The following is a 21,623-nucleotide window of genomic DNA, read 5'->3' on the forward strand; positions in this document are numbered from 1 at the left end:
TCACCGTCAAACCCAGAAAAGGCTATGTGTCACCGGTTTTATCCACACCTTTCAGAGCTCAACTGGTTCACCTTCAAACCTTTTTCCCTCCTCCATTTAATTCGGATGATGAACAGTCCTTGCATTTGTTTTGCCCTGTCCGAGTGCTGCACACATACGTTGAGCGCACCCGCCAGTTCAGACTGTCTGACCAGCTCATTGTGTGCTATGGAGGATGCACAAAAGGAATGTTCGTCTCTAAGCAAAAACTTTCTCACTGGATCATGATGAGATCGCCCTGGCTTATGAGTCGCAGGGTGTGAATTGCCAATTGGTGTTAAAGCACACTCAACTAGAGGCATGGCCTCTTCTTGGGCATGGATGAATGGTGTGTCCATACAAGATATATGTTTTGCAGCAGGTTGGCCTTCTTAAAACACATTCGCAAGGTTTTACAACATAGATGTAATGTCTATCTCTTTGCAAGTCCTCTCGGTCTAGAGCGCTTGCTATTTTGTTGGCCGACATTACTTCTGCCCTTTTTAAGTATGGGCTTCACCATCTGCATTCAGACCATTGATGAGGGTTATTCACTTGTGGCATACTCATAACGGTCGCCGTCCCTCAAGACTGAGGCATCATGTTCTTTTGAATATTATGCTTTGGTATTCGTCTCTTGGAGGGTTATGTCATGTAATGCGGCATGATGGGACTCGTTTTCCCATATGCGTCAGCATGATGCAATGTCGAGTTTGGTGTTATTGTAGAAGGGTTTTAACTAGGTCATCAGAAAAGTATTTCCCATATGCATCAGCATGACAGTGTCTCGTTCCCTTCATCTCAGGGAACCGAGGTTACATATGTAACCAAGACGTTTTACGTTCTTTAAACTTTGGCTTCGAGCACTGCTAACTCAGTGTGGAATACCCATAAATATCTTTGGTCAAAACAAGGGAATTTAAAGAAAAAAATAATTGTTATTTTAAAAAGTATATAATTTTAATTCTTATGACTATTGTTGTTATTATATTGTAGCTGGTTGATAGTTGTGATTTGTGTGAAGTCACCATTAGGGTAATTAGTGTTACCTCTGGTGAGCTTGGAGCCGGTAAAATTTAAATTTCTCAGTATTGATCTGTTTCTTATCCACATCTATCATATGGCTTCAGAATACTGTATATGGGCTTAACCACTGAAGTCATATGGGTTAATTTATGCTGCCTTTATGTGAGTTTTGGAGCTTGAAAGGTCTGGTCACCATTTCACTTGCATTGTATGGACCTATAGAGCTGAGATATTCTTCTAAAAATCTTTTTAAAAATTTGTGCTCTGCAGAAGAAAGAAAGTCATACACAGCTGGGATGGTATGAGAGTGAGTGAATGATGAGAGAATTTTCAGTTTTGGGTGAACTTTCCCTTTAAGTAGAAAAATCAATAATTAGGACAAGCAAAGTTTCTTGTCATGATCAGTTAGGAATAATGATTAATTCACAATGAAATAGGAGTGTTCTCAAATAATTCCACATAATGTGGACTATGTCCTTCGAATTTCCCCCACTTTGAGAGAGACAATAACAATAACAGTTCAAACTTGAATGAGAAGGGAAATATTCACTGTGTTACAGCAGTACTCAGTCGACAGATCTGTGTAATTTTTTTTTATTGCTTTTTAATATTCAATATTAAAGTTAACTATAGAATTATATATATGCAACAAATTTATGCTCCTCCTGGTTTTAAAAACCGTTTCAACCTTTTTAAATTTGTATATAACAGTTTTGGTCCCAACATCATTTCCATACTTCCATTTGTGTTATTTGCTCTTTTATGATTGAGGGCTCGGCTGTTATTATAAATGTGTGGGAGGTAAAAGAATAATAATAAAAATGAGTAGGGGTGCCCAAACTTGGTGACTATAGTGTAGGCCTATAGTTGTAGCTATTTTTAAGTGCGAACTGCGAAGGCCTCACCGACTGTGAAGTGAGTGTGTTGTCGATTCGTTTAAAAACCGTTGGAGGGAGACAAAGACTAGTTCATTTTTTTTTTTTTTTTTTTTTTTTCACAAAACAAATGAGGTCATGCTGACGTCAAGTTGTTCACACCTTGCATTTAATATTAAGGTGTGTCTTGGGACTAGTATGTTGTTGCGAGATTTACTGTAAATGGTTGAATGTCCAGTAGTTCTACTTGTTTGATGACTTAATTGTTTTACTAGCATATACATACTGTATTTTCTTTTTTTTATTAGATCTGTAATCTAATTCTGAATTTAAATGTAAATTCTCTATGCATCTCACTCAATCTGATTACACCAGGAGCTGCATGCATGGCATACAGACTCTGCGCAGATTTGATTTACAGTACAGACTGTTTAGAGCAGCCTTTATAGTCTACCTTTACAGGTGCGCCTCCTAACCTCGAACAACGCGCAAAGCCACTAGCCTACCTGAAATTCAGTTCATTTTACACCATTGCCTACATGTAAAGAAACTATAAAATACGATTTCTTATAGCAACAAACATTACATTTTTATAATTCAGTGCATTCGGAAGATTCAGTGTTCGCCTATAGAGGGAATTTTGTGCACAAACTGGTGTTTTGTCAACATCAAATGCCCCTTTTGGTGACGGAACAATGTTGTATGATGAACATGGCGTAGACAGAGAGTGGTTTAACGGTATAGAGCAGGAGGGGGTTTTGTTCATGTTGTTGTACGTTGCCAATGTCGTGTAACGGGACACAGGACGCGGGGGTGAGCAGCATCTTGTGCGTCAGAGAGGACGTGGTAGGATAGTTGGAGCGCGCGCGCCCGCCCGCACGAATAGCAATAACAGCATTTTCAGCCACATAGCTCGATTCACGCCATGCAAATAACACGGGAAAATGATACGGGACTGGCACGGCATAGAATGTAAGACAATTGTCGTGTATCATACCTCCTAATGCTTCCTATAATTTATGATTAACAAGATTTGGGACGTTGCAACACTGTCACCAGGTAAGAATTCTTCGTTTTCACTGGCTATTTAATAGTTATATATTTGTATATGTATAAAAAGCCGTTTAGTCAAATGTGTCTTTCGTGTATCGATGCGCACAGTCGCCCTAGAATGTCTTTTACGCGCGTCCTTGCACAATTTTGTGTGACGGACCGCAATAGCATCTTTAGGCGCACGGAGAATGGTGGAATCAAGGCAGTGGCATGCAGAGCCAACGTAATGACTTTGAGGAGCATTTGCATTTTGTAATTTATGCGCGTTAACGATGCTCTTTAAACAACAAATGACGATTATCGATCTAACACGCGAAAAACCGTCCTCTAAAAATAACGCTTTGTTAAGTGCGCTCATGTTAAAGCGAATTAACCAAGGATGATGTATATAATTTCGTATGGATGTGAACGCGACACGCGTGATATGAAATTACGTTGCATCAACGAAATGTAAAACGACGTTTTCTATTATCCACGGCCTCCCATGGCTCCGAAGTGCTCGTTTATTCAGGTTGCATGGCCTGTGCTGTGCTTTATTACCCATAGGGCTGAAAGAAATTAAGAGAATGTCTGTTTTGAACGTTGGCTTATTGCAGCTTTACTTGCAACATTAAGTGCAGCTGCAACAGCAAAACCCGTTGATTAAGTGACTGCGGGTTAGACAATCATAGACCTGCATTCTATCAGAGCGTGGTTCAAATAATCAAGTTGGTGGCTTTTGGTATTTTTAGACATCACATGAGACGTTTGCATGTCTCCTACAGAAGCCTTACAGTGTACATCAGTTTTTTAAGCATTATCCCATTCTCTGGAATAAGTCAACAACTGAAATGTTTTTAGTAAACGGTATTGTGCAGGCTATAAAAGACAACAAATGAACTGATCCGCAGATTATTTATGAGAAAAGATGATATACACTCACTGAGCACTTTATTAGGAACACCTGTACACTTACTTATTCATGTGATTATCTAATCAGCCAATTGTGTGGCAGCAGTGCAATGCATAAAATCATTAAGATATGGGACAGCAGCTGCAGTTAATGTTCACATCAACCATCAGAATGGGGAAAAAATATGATCTCAGGGATTTCGACCATGGCATGATTGTTGGTGCCAGACGGGCTGGTTTGAGTATTTCTGTAACTGCTGATCTCCTGGGATTTTCACGTACAACAGTCTCTAGAGTTGGTGCCAAAAATGGTGCCAAAAACATCCAGTGAGCAGTGGTTCTGCGGACGGAAACACCTTGTTTTAAGAGAGAGGTCAACGGAGTATGGTCAGACTGGTTCGAGCTGACAGAAAGGCTATGGTAACTCAGATAACCACTCTGTACAATTGTAGTAGAATAGCATCTCAGAATGCACAACACATCGAACCTTGAGGCGGGTGGGCTACAACAGCAGAAGACCATGTCGGGCAATTTATTAGGACCATAGTATTCCTAATAAAGTGCTCAGTGAGTGTATTATTCTGTAGTAATCATTTATCATTATAAATAGTTTCTTACTGTTTGTCTGTCAGTTACTAGGGTAACTAAACTGACAGAAAGTCCTACATTAGAAGTCAGTGATTTTCATATTTTCTCTCATCAGTACCGCTGATGACATTCTCTCACTCATGTTTGCTCATTCTCTCTCCATCACCATATATACATGCCCTTGAGGTTTGTTTCCACAGTAACAAACGAACTCCCAGAGTTCTTAAAAAGATGCACAACAGAGGCGTCCCTGAGTAGCACAGGGAGACTATCTGATACATGCTTACTCTGTGTGTTCAAAGGCCTGCTGTATCTTCTGAAATCATGCAAACTGTTACAAACAAGCAGAAAAGATTTTGGTAACACTTTACAATAAGGTTCTATTTGTTAACATTACTTAATACATTAGGTATTATTAACTAACAATGAACAGTATATTTTTTTACCACATTTATTAATCTTGTTTAATGTTAGTTATAAAAAATACAGTTGTTCATTGTTAGTTAATGTTAGTTCGTAGTGCATTAACTAATGTTAAAGTTTCACTCAGTAATTTTTTTCCTCATTTAAAAAGTTTTTCTTCTAAAGAAATTAATAGTAATTTTGAAACATGTATAAAATCATGACCACTCACATGAGATGAGGACTCTAGTTATATCAGTAACCTTATAAAAGCTCTTTTATTCTACATGCGGCAGGGGCGCCTCATGGGGGCAGCCATGTTAGAATCACATGACCAGCTGAATGCTACTTGCTTAATCTCAGTAACTGCCATGTTATTGGACACTTTCATTCATGGATTAAATTAATCCTGGTTTACTGTGCATTTCTACAATGGCACTGGTTACTGAAAACTACTGTGTAATGATGCAGCATCCAGGCCACTAGGTGTCAGTGTAAGCCAATGTAAGCCACTTTGACATACTTGGAAAAAATTACCAAGTGCACCTGTAACATATACAACTTTTGATTTTAAAAATGTGTTACTATATGTTGTTCCAACATTATTTAACAATAACGAAGATTAATAAATGCTGTAAAAGTATTGTTCATTGTTAGTTCATGTTTACTAATGTTGTTAACTAACGTTAATGTAACAGTTCAAGGTTGGGCAAATAGGAGGCGGGAACCGGCTGAACAGTAAACATAAAGTTTTAATGTCAAACTCAACATAAAACAAACACACACACACACACACACACACACACACACACACACACATGCAGCACGGCCGCGTGCGTCTCTCTCTCTCTCTCTCTCTTGAATTCAGGGCCGGCCATGTGTCCTCACAGCCTGGCCCTGCCCACCTCCTCGTCACAGCAAATGGAACCTTACTGTAAAGTGTTACCAAGATTTCGATATATGTTTTATAAAATGTTACACTTGGAACTCTGCATTATATATATAATGCCTGTAATCTAGTAGCTCTTCATATTGATACATTTGTTAACAGAATATTGCTGTGAAGTGCATTTTGACTTAAAGTAATAATGCACATTTCCAGCCTATTATTTATCATGGATCTGGCATTTATCATTCATAATCCTCTTCTAATGCCTGCTGCATCTCCTCTTACACTTTTGTACATTTTCTCCAGTGGACAGGATTTGCAAAGCCTCTTTATAAAATGTCTGATCATTGTATGTGATCAGATTTTTGCTACGAGAGATAAATTGTGGAATAAGAGATAAATGGGTCAGTTTTTTTTTTTTTTTTTTTTTTTTTAAGAATGCTTTCTTTGTGCTTTGAACATGTACAGCTGAAGACAGAGGTTAATATACACTTAGGTTGAAGTCATTAAAACTCACTTTTTTAACCACTCCACAAATTTCATATTTACAAACTATAGTTTTGTCAAGTCGTATAGGACATCTACTTTGTGCATGACACGAGTAATTTTTCCAGTAATTGTTTACAGACAGATTGTTTCACTTTTAATTGACTATATCACAATTCCAGTGGGTCAGAAGTTTAAATACACTAAGTTATCTTTGCCTTTAAACAGCTTGGAAAATTCCAGAAAATGATGTCAAGCCTTTAGGCAAATAGCCAATTAGCTTCTGATTGGTTAATTGGAGTCAATTGGAGGTGTACCTGTGGATGTATTTTAAGGCCTACCTTCAAACTCAGTACCTTTTTGCTTGACATCATGGGAAAATCAAAAGTCTGGTTCATCCTTGGGAGCAATTTCCAAACTCCTGAAGGTACCACATTCATCTGTACAAGCAATAGTACGCAAGTATAAACACCATGGGACCACGCAGCCATCATACCGCTCAGGAAGGAGAATCATTCTGTCTCCTAGAGATGAATGTAGTTCGGTGCAAAAAGTGCAAATCAATCCCAGAACAACAGCAAAGGACATTGTGAAGATGCTGGAGGAAAGAGGTAGACAGGTATCTATATCTACAGTGAAATTAGTCCTATATCGACATAACCTGAAAGGCTGCTCAGCAAGGAAGAAGCCACTACTCCAAAACCACCATAAAAAAGCCAGACTACAGTTTGCAAGTGCACATGGGGACAAAGATCTTACTTTTTGGAGAAATGTCCTCTGGTCTGATGAAACAAAAATTGAACCGTTTAGCCATAATGACCATCGTTATGTTTGGAGGAAAAAGGGTGAGGCTTGCAAACTGAAGAACACTATCCCAACAGTGAAGCATGGGGATGGCACCATCATGTTGTGGGGGTGCTTTGCTGCAGGCAGGGGCGCAACTACACATTTCCGAGTGGGTATGCAAAACAAAATTTTGTGCCCCATGTATCTGTATCTGGGGGGGTGTTGGAGGGGTGGAGGAGGCTGTTTGCACCACCTTTAGAGAGCCGCTGGCGCCCCCCTTTACTTGGCACCCCTGTGCAGGAAGGAAGTTAAAGCTCGGTCGCAAATGGGTCTTCCAAATGGACAATGACCCCAAGCGTACCTCCAAAGTTGTGGCAAAATGGCTTAAGGACAACAAAGTCAAGGTACTGGAGTGGCCATCACAAAGTCTTGACCTCAGTCCGATAGAAAATTTGTGGGCAGAACTGAAAAAGCATGTGCGAGCAAGGAGGCCTACAAAACTTACTCAGTTACACCAGTTCTGTCTGGAGGAATGGGCCAAAATTCCAGCAACTTATTGTGAGAATCATGTGGAAGGATACCCAAAACTTTTGACCTAAGTTAAACAATTTAAAGGCATTGCTACCAAATACTAAAGTGTATGTAGACTTCTGACCCACTGGGTATGTGATTAAAGAAATAAAAGCTTAAAAAAATAATTCTCTCTACTATTATTCTGACATTTCACATTATTAAAATAAAGTAGTGATCCTAACTGACCTAAGTTTAAATGTATTTGGCTAAGGTGTATATAAACTTCTGACTTCAACTGTACTTGCTGCTTTACACAATCACCTGTTAAATAAAAAATAAAAAAAATAATGTCTTAAAGGGTTAGTTCACCCTAAAATGAAAATTCCATCATTTACTCACCCTTATGTTGTTTTCATAAAAAATAAATGGTGGCATAACATCTTCTTGTGTTCTACGGAAAAAAGTAGTGATTTCAAAAGTACCGGTGCTTTGGTACCAAGTCAATACTAAAATAAAAAAGATGTAACATTACCAGTGTTTCTGCAGTACCGGTAGTACCGAGCATCAACTCTATCCGGTACCAGCGCACTATATGACTGACATACGAAAACATTAAAATGCTCACGGGCTTATTTTGAATGGATGCTCTGTTACTCCTTTTACACTGAAGTGGACAATTAATCCAAGTGACATGTCCTAGTGTGATTTATTAAACCACTTAAGGCTACAATCTTAGCGTGAATGAGCTGCGTACTTTAAATTAATGCATAAATCTGACCGCTCATACTCTGGAAACTTCACAGACATTGAGAATCATTCACGTTGTTTGAGATGACAAAGCAGAGCACTAATCCCCTGTGAACCAAGCAGCATCTGTAAACTATGTATTTATACAATTAAATCACAGCATTTGCGCTTTAATCTCAAATCATCTTTATTTAAATAGCATTTAAAACAACAGAGTGCTTCACAGTAATAAAATTGAAAACATAACATTTAAAAATTACCACATACACAAACACATAATCTAAAATACAAACACTCCAAAACTGTGTCCTACATTTCATTTGTCAGACTCAAAGGTCAGTGTAAACAGATGAGATTTCAGATGTGACTTAAAAGTCTTCGATGATCACACTGGACCATGTTGTTTATCTGGAAAAGTGAAGCTTCAGGCAAAAAACACACGTCATAATAAAAGCTTGATTCAAAATAAAAGATAGATGCTTGAAATTGAAGAAATTAAATAAAAAATGAATAAAACTATATTATAACTTTATAGTAAAATGTAATATTATCTTTAATAATAATAATAACAATAATAACAATAATTAATCAATTTATCACAAGCAAGACAGCTGTTGAATAAAAGTTTGGCAAAAAAAAAATGTAATGACATGTTAAAAAGTTCTTTTTCACTTATTAAAAGTTATAAGAATTAATGATTAGACACCATTTTGATGATTAAATTCAATTAAACTTTAAAACATGGTCTGGAAAATAATAATAATTATTAAACTATAATTATTAAAATAATTATTAAAAATAACTAAACTTATGTGTTCAACAGCACATTATCATATTAGCATATTTTTTGAAATTGGTATCGAGAACCGAGAAATTTTGGTACCGACTACTGAAATTTTGGTACTGTGACAACACTAGAAGAAAGAAAGTAATACGAGATTGGAACAACCTGAGGGTGAGTAAATGATGACAGTGAACTTTTAATGATCATAAATTACTTTCCACTCAGATTGTATTTTATGCTGCCAACAAATCAAACAGAAAGTCTTTAGTAAGAGGCTAATCTGGTCCTTGTTCAGCTGATTGTGTGATAGTAATCATTGCTGGTAATTCAGAAGTGTCACTCCACTGGAGCTGCAGTAGATGCTCTTAGTTCTCAGTTAATCAGACTGCAACAGTCTGTGTAGCTTGGTCTATCAATATATCATCCAAATAAATCTCTATTGAGGGAGTTAGGAAGTATCCCCTGTGTACAAATTCAGTAAGGTGCCAGAAATATCCGGTGTGATCTTGCTTTCCACAGGGGACCAAGTCCAACGTCTGCTTCACAGCAAGATAAATTAGTCATTAATAGATGACCTTGATGCTGATGGCAGCAGAGACTGTCCTGCTGAATTCACAAAGACACACAGGCACAGACATAAAGTAGCACACACTTTTATATATATACAACACACACACACACACACACACACACACACACACACACACTCACATAAACAAAATGCTGACCATTCTCATGGAGATCCATCATGTTACCAGTGGTGTAATATGTAGAGGAATGAATCCTACAAAACCTGTCAAGAGCATGTGTGTGGTTACTGTTTATTCCCAAAATCAACAGAAAGAAATATACAATTAAAGTTTGTTTATTGAAAATGAGGCCTATTTTTAGGAGCATTAAAGAAGATCATTCTGAAAAATGATTATCCAAAGCAGCTGACATTGTGTGCTTCCTGGGAATAAAATAAATGACCTTTTTTTAAAAAAAAATAAAAAAAGTGTATTATTTAAATTAAGTATGTTTATACATCAAGGTGGTATTTGTTATACTGCCTTTAGTTTTTGCTGTTTTAATAAAATAAAAAATCACTGTATTCTTGAACCTTCTGAGACCTGAGCATAGCTGCTGATTGAATTGTCTGTTCCCCTTTTTGATTTGTTACTAGTAGCCCCATGCAAACAAAACATGCAAATAAATAAATAAATGTTCAGACCAGATAGTTTTCCTAAATATTGATGTCCACATACAGTATGTGGACAGTGGGGCTAAGTTGTGAAATTTTAAATAATACCAGGCTAAAGAAAGTCTGAAGTTTTTTAATCAATTTGTTTATGTTTCCAGCAGTGTTGGTTATTCATGTTTTTGAGACGTTACAGACATTACATCAGAAATTAGCATAAATAATTCTGATTCAAAGTAATAGCCAGCATCATCACTGCCAACCATGTTAAAATAAAATTTTGCATGAAAAATTCTGAATCTATGTACTGATTACCATTGTCCCATTTTTGCAGTGGTCCAAACATCATCTGCAGACTGAAACTGAGATTTTGACCAGATGTTAGAAGTGAATGCAAGGGACTTCAGTGGTCCCTTGCTCCCTAATTAGGGAATGGCTTAACCTCTAGTGTGCTGTCTGTCTGCCCTGGTCTCAGAACAGTTTGAAATGCACCTTATTTTCATCCTAACTCCATATACAGCCTTTGAAAGCTAAATTTTCCAGCTTTTGAATGCATCCATTGATTCTCAGTGTGATAATGCACAGTGAATATAGGATATTTTAGGGAAAATGAGCCTATAGTCCACATACTTGGTCATTGTGTTGAACAGTGTGCCATTTTGTGAAAAATCAATGAAATGTTTAAAATGGCATTTAAAGACTCTACTCTTTTGATTCAAACATGTTTTAATGTAAAAACATAATGAGGTTTCTTACCAAATGTAGTTGTAGAGTCAAACTCAGCTGAGATCGTCACCATGTTGTTTTGTCACGTGACTCGGTGTGTCCAACGTTTAACCCTTTAATGACAGCCTAGAGTCTCCTGAACTGAGATCAGTCGGTTTAAATTCAATTCAATTATGCATAGCCTATAGCGAAACCAAAACATATTTTTTCCTTTTGATTTTGGGACAAGTTTTCGTGAGATTTACCCATGACCAGTGCCATTGATTATGTTTTTCTGGTCTGATGTCAGAGTCTGAAAGTTTTTTGCCGATTCTCTCATCATCTTTGTTTGAATGTTCACCTCAGAAGAGAGGTAAAAAGTACACACTCTTATTTTATGTGTACATGTACCAAATTTACCTTTTTTGTATTTCAGATCTCAGGGAATAATTGAGTGTTAACTGCCACATACCCTAATCCACCTGAGCAGCATGCCAGAGCAGAGTAACGATTACCGGGTGGTGGTGTTTGGAGCAGGGGGCGTGGGCAAGAGCTCCCTGGTTCTGCGCTTTGTTAAGGGCACCTTCAGGGACACCTACATCCCGACCGTGGAGGACACCTATCGGCAGGTGATCAGCTGCGATAAGAGCGTATGCACTCTGGAAATCACAGATACCACCGGCAGCCACCAGTTCCCTGCTATGCAGCGTTTGTCCATCTCCAAGGGCCATGCCTTCATCCTGGTCTACTCTATCACCAGTAGGCAGTCGCTGGAGGAGCTTAAGCCCATCTATCAGCAGGTGCTGGCCATCAAAGGCAACGTGGAGAACATCCCCATCATGCTCGTTGGTAACAAGAGCGATGAGACCCAGCGAGAGGTGGAGACCAAGGAGGGCGAAGCTCAGGCAAACATCTGGAAATGCGCGTTCATGGAAACATCGGCCAAGACCAACACCAATGTGAAGGAGCTTTTTCAGGAGCTCCTCAACCTGGATAAGAAGCGTGACATGAGCCTGAACATGCGCTCCAGCAAGCAGAGACGTGCAGACAAGCTTAAGGCCAAGTGCAGTGTGATGTAGAAGGTGGATCCACGATCACATCGCTCAACGTGTAACTGACTCCTCGAAAATGTACAAAAGTCCCTCACCTTAACTCGCCATCCCTCTCGGTCTTAATCAGGTAATCTTTAGTGCACATTTGAACCGTCAAACATTTCCCTTTACCTTTGTCTGTTCTGGCTCCTGTAGTGACTCGGTGTAGAAAACTATAAGAGCTGACACATGAAGCAGGGAGGATGTCCCACGATTATCGTACACCCTCTTCTCTACTGCTTTGTGTTGACTTTTTATTCAATTCAAGACAGACCGAATCATCAATGTGGCCATTTTTATGGAAGGCTGTGTCTGTAATGGTAGTCTACTGTGTTGAAATGCAGACAGAAATGTCTTGAACTGGTTCTGCATCGTACGGGATTCTCATCCAAAGACAGAAAAGGCCTGAGCACAGCTAAAGAGGCAACACTATCTGCTCTTCCAAATGACATACTATAGCAGCACAAAAGTCTATTACAAATCAGAAAATATTTAGGGACGAAGGACATTTTTAGTTACCGGCTTGCGAGTGATGTAACCTGGTATAACAGAGTAAAGTGCATAATGCATGTCTGATGATATAAAACTACCTTCATATTAAATGTGATTGACATTTTTTCATCAAGAACAGAGCTATACCTTATTGAAGCACAGTGAGTAAGTTCTAAATGTGATCATTTCTAAAAGCTTTTTTTATTTTTATTTTTTGTGATGGGGAAGGGTTCGGGGGTTGTTGATCGGTGTTTTGTTTTACTCGGTTTTGTTTTACTCGGTTTTGTTTTTCAAGTGCTTATGGCACTTGAAAATCTAAATATATGCATTTCATCATTTAACTGAAAACATATATCCTGTATGTGAAATATATGTGTATTATCAGCACTAATGAAAGCCTCTGTACAGCCCTTGTTTTTCTGTCAGTGTCTATGTTTCCTCTGATAATTTAATGCCATTTGCTTTAGCAATACATGATATAAAAGCACTTTTAGAATCTTGAGCACATTCAAAACACAGAGCGTGAACCTTTACGAAAATGTTCTTGTCAAGCACTCTGCGTTTACAACTTTACTGCAGATACAGTGTTCATTCAATAAATATTGTGAGGGACCAGAAAAATAAAGAAGCACAAACATAAGGGAAACAGTGACTGCTTGTGTTCTTTTTGTTGTGTTAAACATTTCAGAGGTATGATTTGATAAAAATGAGGTTGAAGATACTTACCATAATTCTTAAAACCTTTCACCTGACAAAAGAGGTTCTCTTTAAAAATGGCATTGCGATAACCAAGAAAACTTGTACAAACTACTGGGATTTTCACACTTAGTTTTGTTAACCCAGGATCACTTTTTAACCCTGGGCAAATGTAATTTTTTTAATGATGTTTCACATTGTTCAAACCTTTCCTTGGGTTAATGGGATAGTTCATCTAAAAATGAAAATTATCTCATCATTTACTCACCCTCATGCCATCCCAGATGTGCATGAATTTCTTTCTTCTGCTGAACACAAAGATTTTTAGAAGAATATCTCAGCTCTATATGTCCATAAAACGTAAGTGAATGGTGGCCAGAAATTTGAAGGTCAAAAAAAGCACATAAACTGCATAAAAGTATTCCAAATTACTCCAGTAGTTACATTTATATCTTCAGAAGTGATAAGATAAGTGTGTCTTTCAGCCAGTCACTATGAAGGGGCAGGAAGTGGAGCAGGTCATATATTTTAAATATTTGGGAACAATAATTGACAATAAACTTTCCTTTCAGCCTAATGCAGATTAAATTTATAAAAAGATATGGCAGCGGCTTTCTCTCCTCAGGAAACTGAGGACTTTTAATGCTAGCAAACACACTCTAACCATGGTCTACAGGTCACTCACTGAAAGTGTTCTCACCTTTAACATTGTTTCCTGCTATGGGAACCTCTCAGTTAGACACAGGAATAAGCTGACCCAGGTGGTCAACCAGGACAGTAAGATCACTGGAGACAAACAACTGCAACTTCAGAACATCTACACTCGGTCCCTTACTAAGAAGGCAACCCAGGTCTACAATGACCCTACTCAACCCCTTCATTCATCATTTCAGCTGTTACCATCTGGCAGGAGACTCAAGGTCCCATTAGCCTGGAAGAATGGGTACAAAAAATCTTTTGTGCCCTCTGCTGTGGCCCTCCCCCTTCAGCCCATGAGCACTGATGCTATTGGAAATGTATTTTTATGTATTTTAGGTGTTTTTTATTGTTGTCCTGTGTTGTGTTGCCAGAATGGCGAAGGCAAATTTCCATTTTATGTAAATTTAATGGACAATAAAGTTTTCTAATTCTTATTCTAAACAGATAAATATTTAAGTTTGTTTTTTTTTTTTCACTTTCATTTTCACGTCCACATTTTTCTTCTTTTGTTTTTGGCAATACGCATTCTTTGGCATATCGCCACCTACTGGGCATGGAGGAGAATTTATAGCAGTGGTCACCAATTAGCGGTCCGTGGTCCAAGTCCGGACCCTGGCTTGGTTCCATCCGGACTACGAGATAATGACAACGGTTGTCCTATCTTAACGTTTCTACAGTTTTAGTGAGCAGTGTGTCAAAACAACAGAGCTATAAACACATCACAAGCACTCAGGGGCGATCAGCGCTATATCATCTTTTTCTCAAGCGCTGAACATGCTTCATTTCCTGCTCCGTGCGTGTTGCCTCTCTCCATCGCGAGGCATCACATAAAGCCTGATTGGGCTATGTAGAGTTCCAGGTGTGGTTATTTTAAAACCAGCAGCGGAGACATGGCGAGCAACAATGTAGATGGAGACTGGCATCTTTCGCTAAAACACACTACAGAAAATGAGAATAAAGCAAAGTGAAACTATCTTCATCTGTCTGATAAATGACTCGGACGGTTCAGCTATAGCAGGTTTGTGACGGGACAAGTTCACGTGTCACCATTTTAGACTAATGTCTTTTTCCTTCCAAATTTAGCTTCATTAATCAGCATGTGCCTTTCATGACAAACAGTTTTTTTATTATTTTGTGAAAATTAATCAGAGATGTCATCATCTCTGATTATTAGTTCTAATTAATAGAAATTATTAGTTAGCCTGGCTAGTAGAGTTCTCTGCTTCTGATGAGAATGTTCCCATTATTTCATAGTCAGCCTATTTATACTCAGGGTTGGGAGGGTTACTTTTGAAATGTATTCCACTACAGATTACAGAATACATGCTGTAAAATGTAATTTGTAACATATTCTGTTAGATTACTCAAGGTCAGTAACGTATTCTAAACACTTTGGATTACTTCTTCAGCACTGGTAGATTTTTTCACTTGTTTTGACTATAAAAACTCTGCCAGTACAGTAAGACAAAATACACATGTTAAAAATACATTCTCTGAAAAACTTAAATATCTTATACAGTGTTGTTTCTAAAACAACATAAATCAATCTGATCTTGTTTTAAGGATTTTTAGATATTTTTACAGGAAAACAATACAAAAATTATTATCAAGAATATGATTTTTGCCCTAATATCAAAGGTCTTACTACAAAAAAAGAAATTATGATCTAACGTGAATTTTCTTGATAAAAAAATATGATCGTGCCTGGTAACGTATGCATGTAAAATGGCTAGAAATAGCATTTTAGCTGAGCGTAAAGCTGAGAATTTACACAAGGTTTATTTCTATTTCTTCTGCTCCAAACTTACTTCAAATTTACTTCTCTGTCTGCTCGAATGAATGTTACACATCATAAGAAAGTGTTTCACCTTTGTTCAAATGCACTTTGGATCGCATCATTTATATGTAGAAATGTTTTCCATCCGAAAAGACTAAATATTAAATGAAACAAATGACAATAAAATGCAAAGTAATCTCTTCAGTAATCAAAATACTTTTTTGAATGTAACTGTATTCTAATTACCAATGATTTAAATTGTAACTGTAGTGGAATACAGTTACTTATATTTGCATTTTAAATACTTAATCCTGTTACATGTATTCCGTTACACCCCAAAACTGTTTATACTTAACTTAAGCAAACAGTATTTTTAAGATGTAAATTGTTAGTTTATTGTTATTAGATTCTCACTTTAGGAAAATATAAAAATGGTCCATTCAGACTTTTATATTTTCAAAATTTTCTCTCAGGGGTTACCCCTGAACCCCCATACAGTAACCTATATTTTCTCAGTCAAAAGTACTCCTATGTCCCATACATAAATATCTGAATGTAAAAATAATTTTTAAAAAAACTAAATATTCAGAATATAAAAATATTTGAACACAAATACTGGACTGCTGTCACCCAGCTTGAAAACAAATGTTGACCTTATCCTGTAATATTAATATCCAAGTGCCCTTGACTAATGAACTCTATGAAATATATTAGCCTAATCTTTTGGTAGAAAAGATCCCTCACACTCCACTACTTTGGCTTTGTCTCTGTCTGTGGGCCAGTGTCCTCATCTCTGCTTTGAAGAGATTATTTTGACTGTTTACATTTTTTTCTTTCTTTTACAAAGTTCTACTGCTTCCAATGTGGAAAGTTATAATAACTATTCAAAAAAAGAAATAAAATAAAATTCAATTCAATTCAATGCCATACTGACTGCTGACACCGTGCAAGTTATTATTTTCCGGACCTTTGCTGGGAAGGAACTGTAGAGACCAGGCCTCTTAAAACTTTATTTGAATACCCTGATTTATAGCAAAAAAAGGACTTATTTATCTGTTTCTCAACCACACCTATCATATCACTTCTAAAGACATGGATTAAACCACTGGAGTCTTATGGATTACTTTTATGGTGCCTTTATATGCTTTTTGGACGTTCAAAGCTCTGGTCATCATTCACATTGACTGCATTGTTTGGACCTACAGAGCTGTAATAGTCTTCTAAAAATCTTGTGTACAGTAGAAGAAAGAAAGTCATACACATCTGGGATGGCATGACGGTGAGTAAATGATGAAATAATTTTAATTTTTAGGTGAACTATCCATTTAATAATTAATCCTCAGCTGTCAGGCTTCAAGATCTCTGTACATTTGTTAACAAGGTTTATAACATTGATTGGACAAGTACAACACACAAATAACTGCTTGTCCATCTGTGGAAATGTCTCTTCATCACTCCAGTCATCATGGAGGATGATTATGATGGTCATTAAGTGGAATGGGTGCACAGTATACCTGAAGATGCAAAAAGAACATCTGGTGGAACATCTGCTTAGCCAGTCACAGTGTATCACTGAAGATCCGAAAAGAAGAGAAGCATTAATTAACCGATGATATAAAAACAGAATTTTGTGTGTGAGAGAGATGTTACTGGCTTGTGTCGATGTGATATCACTCACTTGCACAAATTCTTTAAGACTATGCTGCATTATGTTCAACTTGGCAAGTCGAATTTTCCAACTTTCTTCATATGCAACAGCTCATTTCAATAGATGGCAATCCCTTCTCAAAAGTGCACTCAGTAATTGTTTGTTTAAGTATGCTGCTAAATTGCTGCTCAGTATGTCATCTTGGACACCTAGGGGTATGGATGGAGCATCATTTAAATGCAATAGTTTTCAGTTACAGATATTGTAGAAATTCACTATTCACAGTCATCTATGTTTCCTAAAATGGCAGCCCCATAAGAGGATCCTCTCCATGAAGAGTAAAATAGCTTTTATGAGGTAACTGATCTTCATCTCATGTGAGTGGTCATGATTTTATACATGTGTTTCAAACATAACTTTTATTTCTTTAGGAGTCAACAAATTACTAAGGGCACCTTTAACGTGTTCATAACATATACATTACATTGAAGTAATAATTGTGTAATTGAGTGTTTTAAAATATTTTGACCGAATAATTGCAGAACTAGCCTACTGGAATTTTCCCTCCTCCCTACTCAGTCAATCTCCACTTTAACTTTCTTTTTCACAGTCTTTTTCTTGTGTTTTTGGTGATTCACATTCTTTATGCATACGCCCCCTACTGGGCGGGGAGGAGAATTTTTAGCAAAAATTGACTTAAATATTGACACATCATATAAATTCTGAAAATATGTGTTTAACCACTGGAGTCATATGGATTACTTTTAGCTTCTTTTATGTGCTTTTTGGAGTGACAAAATTTTGGCACCCATTTACTTGCATAATATGGTCCTACAGAGCTGAAATATTCTTCTTAATTTGTGTTCTGCAGAACAAAGAAAGTCACGCACATCTGGAATCGCATGAGTAAATGATGAGAGAATTTTCATTTTTCATTCTTTAATAATTGTAAACAACTGAAACACATCACAGATAAGTGATTGCTTCTATGCAGTGTTGGGTAGTAATGGACTACATGTAATCTGGATTATGAAATCTGATTACAAAAATCAGGTACTTAAAGTCAAGTCACAGTTACATCTATCATTAAAGTGAAACCCTCAGACGAGGAAACAGGTAGCATAACTGTAAAAATGTAAGGTAACCAACAAGGTTTCTATACTAGATTGCTATGGTTGAGAAGACATGTATGGTAGTGTGTATACAAACTATATCACGTGTTATTGACACTTGTGCATGTAGTTTAAATGAATGTCTGCTTGTCTAGCCCAATGGTTCATGTGATTACTCTTACAGTACAGTACACTCATGAAGATTTACAAAGACAATGATAAATGATCATTGTTTTTAAATAATATCCATTAATGACTAAAACTTCCTACATTAGGCTACTTGATAATAAAAGTTGTTCAGCAAACGCCTGCAGAGACAGGTGTTCAAAACACAGTAAATTAATTTTAAATACTAAATTCTCTCTTTAGATCATCGAAAACATGTAGATCAAATGCTAGCACTGCAGCATCGTTTATCACTTTGGTTTAAATGAGACTTCTCTGTTGACAATCAAGGTTGTCACTATATAATACTTTATATTTTCTATTAAATGTTATATATTATTATTTGTTGAATGCTTTACCCAGTTCAAAAAAGTCAAGAGAATTTCTGTTAAAAGTCTTAAAAGTTTTGACTGAAAAAAAAAAAACAAACAAAAAAAAAAAAAACAGACCCTTTTTGCAAAACTGCAATAGGCTACACAACACTCAGTTCCCTATCACAGTAATGATTTGGGATTTTGGGCTAAAAGGGTTAGTTTTAGTGTGTAAGCAATCAATATGTAACTAAACATGTAAGTACAGGCCTTTCATTATGTGTAATGTTCTGACTGATTCTACCTGAATTACAGTTTTTTCAATTACTTAAAAACATTGCCCCTGGACTGCCCACTGATGGTGAAGAGAAGTAAGAAGAATTGAATGTTACAAAAATAATGACAAACTTAAAATGACAAAACCTTATGTGGCAAATCATATTAAGGTTATAAAATAGTGAAATGTGATGGGTGGTTTGTGATTTTAATATATTTTGATAAAATAATACAATACAATATTGTACAATAATCAGATTTAGTAACATCAGTAACATATTTCATAAGCAGCCTAGCCTACTACTCGTTGCGTTAGGAAAAAACACTTTTTTGATGAGGAAAAAATTACAGTGTAACTCGGTGAGATGGTGTGGTAAAGGAAATTGGAAATGGTAGGCCAGTAACCATTTTAACCCTTAAACGCATACCTCGGGTCTTTAGTGTCCCGGGACCTCATTCCTCATTCCACCCCCCGTACCTCATCATCATTTTTTTTTTTTTTTTTGGGGGGGGGGGGGGGGGGGAGTTGTGCCCACACCTCTTTAGTATTCTTGAATCTTTCTCTTATAAATAGTGTAGCATGGAAAAAATAAATAAATAAATAAATAAATAATAATGGTTTAATTACCAAAAGTGTACGGGTCATTAGAGGCTGTATGTAATAATATATTTATTTATTTATTTATTTATTGCTCTTGCATAAATTATATTTTTATTATTATTTCAGATCTATATACGTTTATTATTACAGGATATATACTGTACACATACTTAATATACACTACATGCTATTTGTTACTCAAGGTTGCGTTTTTCAGTGATTGACTTGATTTACATTTGACGTGGCTATTTGATGAAGAAACAACATGGAATTAAACTACTGCAAGTGTAACACATGAACAGTATGATATGACTATAGTCATTTGGGTATACTATTGAAATTATGTAAGTTGTGAATTTGTTTAGAATCAAAAATTGCCTGAGAAAGTACTTATGTGTAGCTAATGTGTATTTTATGTTTTATGTGTAGTTCAATATGTGTTTGTCAACCAGTTGCATCTCATTAAATTTCAGTGTGAAAGTGATTAATCCTGTTCTAGATCTGTCCTGATTTCTTGTATTATCTCTTTGATATATAAAAAATAAAACATCAAAATATATTCCATTTTATTATTTAATCATTTTCTTGAAAATATTTTGAAAATCCATTTGTGGTAGATATACATGCTGGGTCTCTAAAAACCTAAATATGCAAGAATGTTTGCATTTAAGGGTTAAAAACAGAATGACTCTGTTACAGTACTTTTATCTGTATTTGTTCTTAAGGTTTGTAAAAGCCTCTTCGCACCAATAATATGTGCCTGATATTCTTTCTTATGGACATTCATAAATATAAATATTACCGTTATTGTGTGCATATATTATACGCATATAGAACATACAAATGATATTCAGAATAACCAAATTGCAATGAATATTGTAATATTCACACTCTATTCACTATATAATACATACTCATTCAATCCATTAAGTCAGTTTGTCACTCACTTCATACTTGAATCACTAAAAGTCATCAGAATATTAAGTCAGCATGCACTGATGTACCAATTCATAAACACTCTAAAAACTTCCAATACGTGCTTTTAACTTGGCATACTAATATTTTCACAGTAAATTGGATTTGTGCCCGTTCCATTCCAGTCTGAACATAATCAAAATGACACCCAGTGTCCTAATAACAATACCCTGATAGCACACGTGTAAATGTCACCCATGTGTCTATTTGATTACATGTTTTCATTGGGAAGATGTCATTTTTAAAGACATCTAAATGGTGTTTAGTCATCTGCATTCATGCTGAAATGCTCTAAAGATGGATGTTAGAATGAGACGTTTATAATTTAGAATATACCTGTATGTGCATCTGCTTTTTCAAAGATGTTTTTTAGATGTTTGTACACATTAAGGTCACAGTGAAGTGCCATGTTGAGCGCAGTTTTATTGGGTGTTTTGACATATTTTCAAATGAAACAGGAAGTGGGGGTGGGACATTTCGAATGCCTCATCCCTTTGAAAAACAAAACAACAGCCAATAGGCTTCAGATTACATATCAGCCGGTGTCGAGCCAATTTCTGACTCCCTAATTTGGTTATGGTTAGTTGTAGGTGTGACCTTTAAGGATAGGGACCAATGACTCCCTACTACGGTTACTCAATAACTGCCTGCCTTTCTACAGTCTTGAGAACCTAACGATGATCTAACTGACAACATTAATACATAACCAGCCCACAACCACAGCACATCGCTTACGAGGAGCCTGGGGCCGTTGTGCAAGTCCAATGCAGATAATTGAGAAAAAAGGGAGTAAAAGATCACAATACTTCAACATTTTGTATAAAGAATAAAGAACAC

General features: G+C 36.6%; 1 protein-coding gene across 1 annotated transcript; it reads left to right on the forward strand.

The window, feature by feature from the left end:
* The first annotated feature begins 2,733 nt into the window (after positions 1 to 2,733).
* diras1a (DIRAS family, GTP-binding RAS-like 1a) lies at positions 2,734 to 13,178 on the forward strand. The gene is made up of 2 exons (XM_051673281.1): positions 2,734 to 2,978; positions 11,380 to 13,178. Exon 2 carries the CDS (start codon positions 11,435 to 11,437, stop codon positions 12,020 to 12,022), a length of 588 nt encoding a protein of 195 aa, XP_051529241.1. The 5' UTR covers positions 2,734 to 2,978; positions 11,380 to 11,434; the 3' UTR covers positions 12,023 to 13,178.
* The last annotated feature ends 8,445 nt before the right edge of the window (positions 13,179 to 21,623 follow it).

This window comes from Myxocyprinus asiaticus, chromosome 35 (genome assembly GCF_019703515.2).
Source record: "Myxocyprinus asiaticus isolate MX2 ecotype Aquarium Trade chromosome 35, UBuf_Myxa_2, whole genome shotgun sequence".
In the NCBI taxonomy this organism is placed as follows: Eukaryota; Metazoa; Chordata; class Actinopteri; order Cypriniformes; family Catostomidae; genus Myxocyprinus; species Myxocyprinus asiaticus.

Excerpts from the sequence above, each read along its gene's own strand:
- diras1a (XM_051673281.1), top strand. The coding sequence starts at position 11,435 with ATGCCAGAGCAGAGTAACGATTACCGGGTGGTGGTGTTTGGAGCAGGG.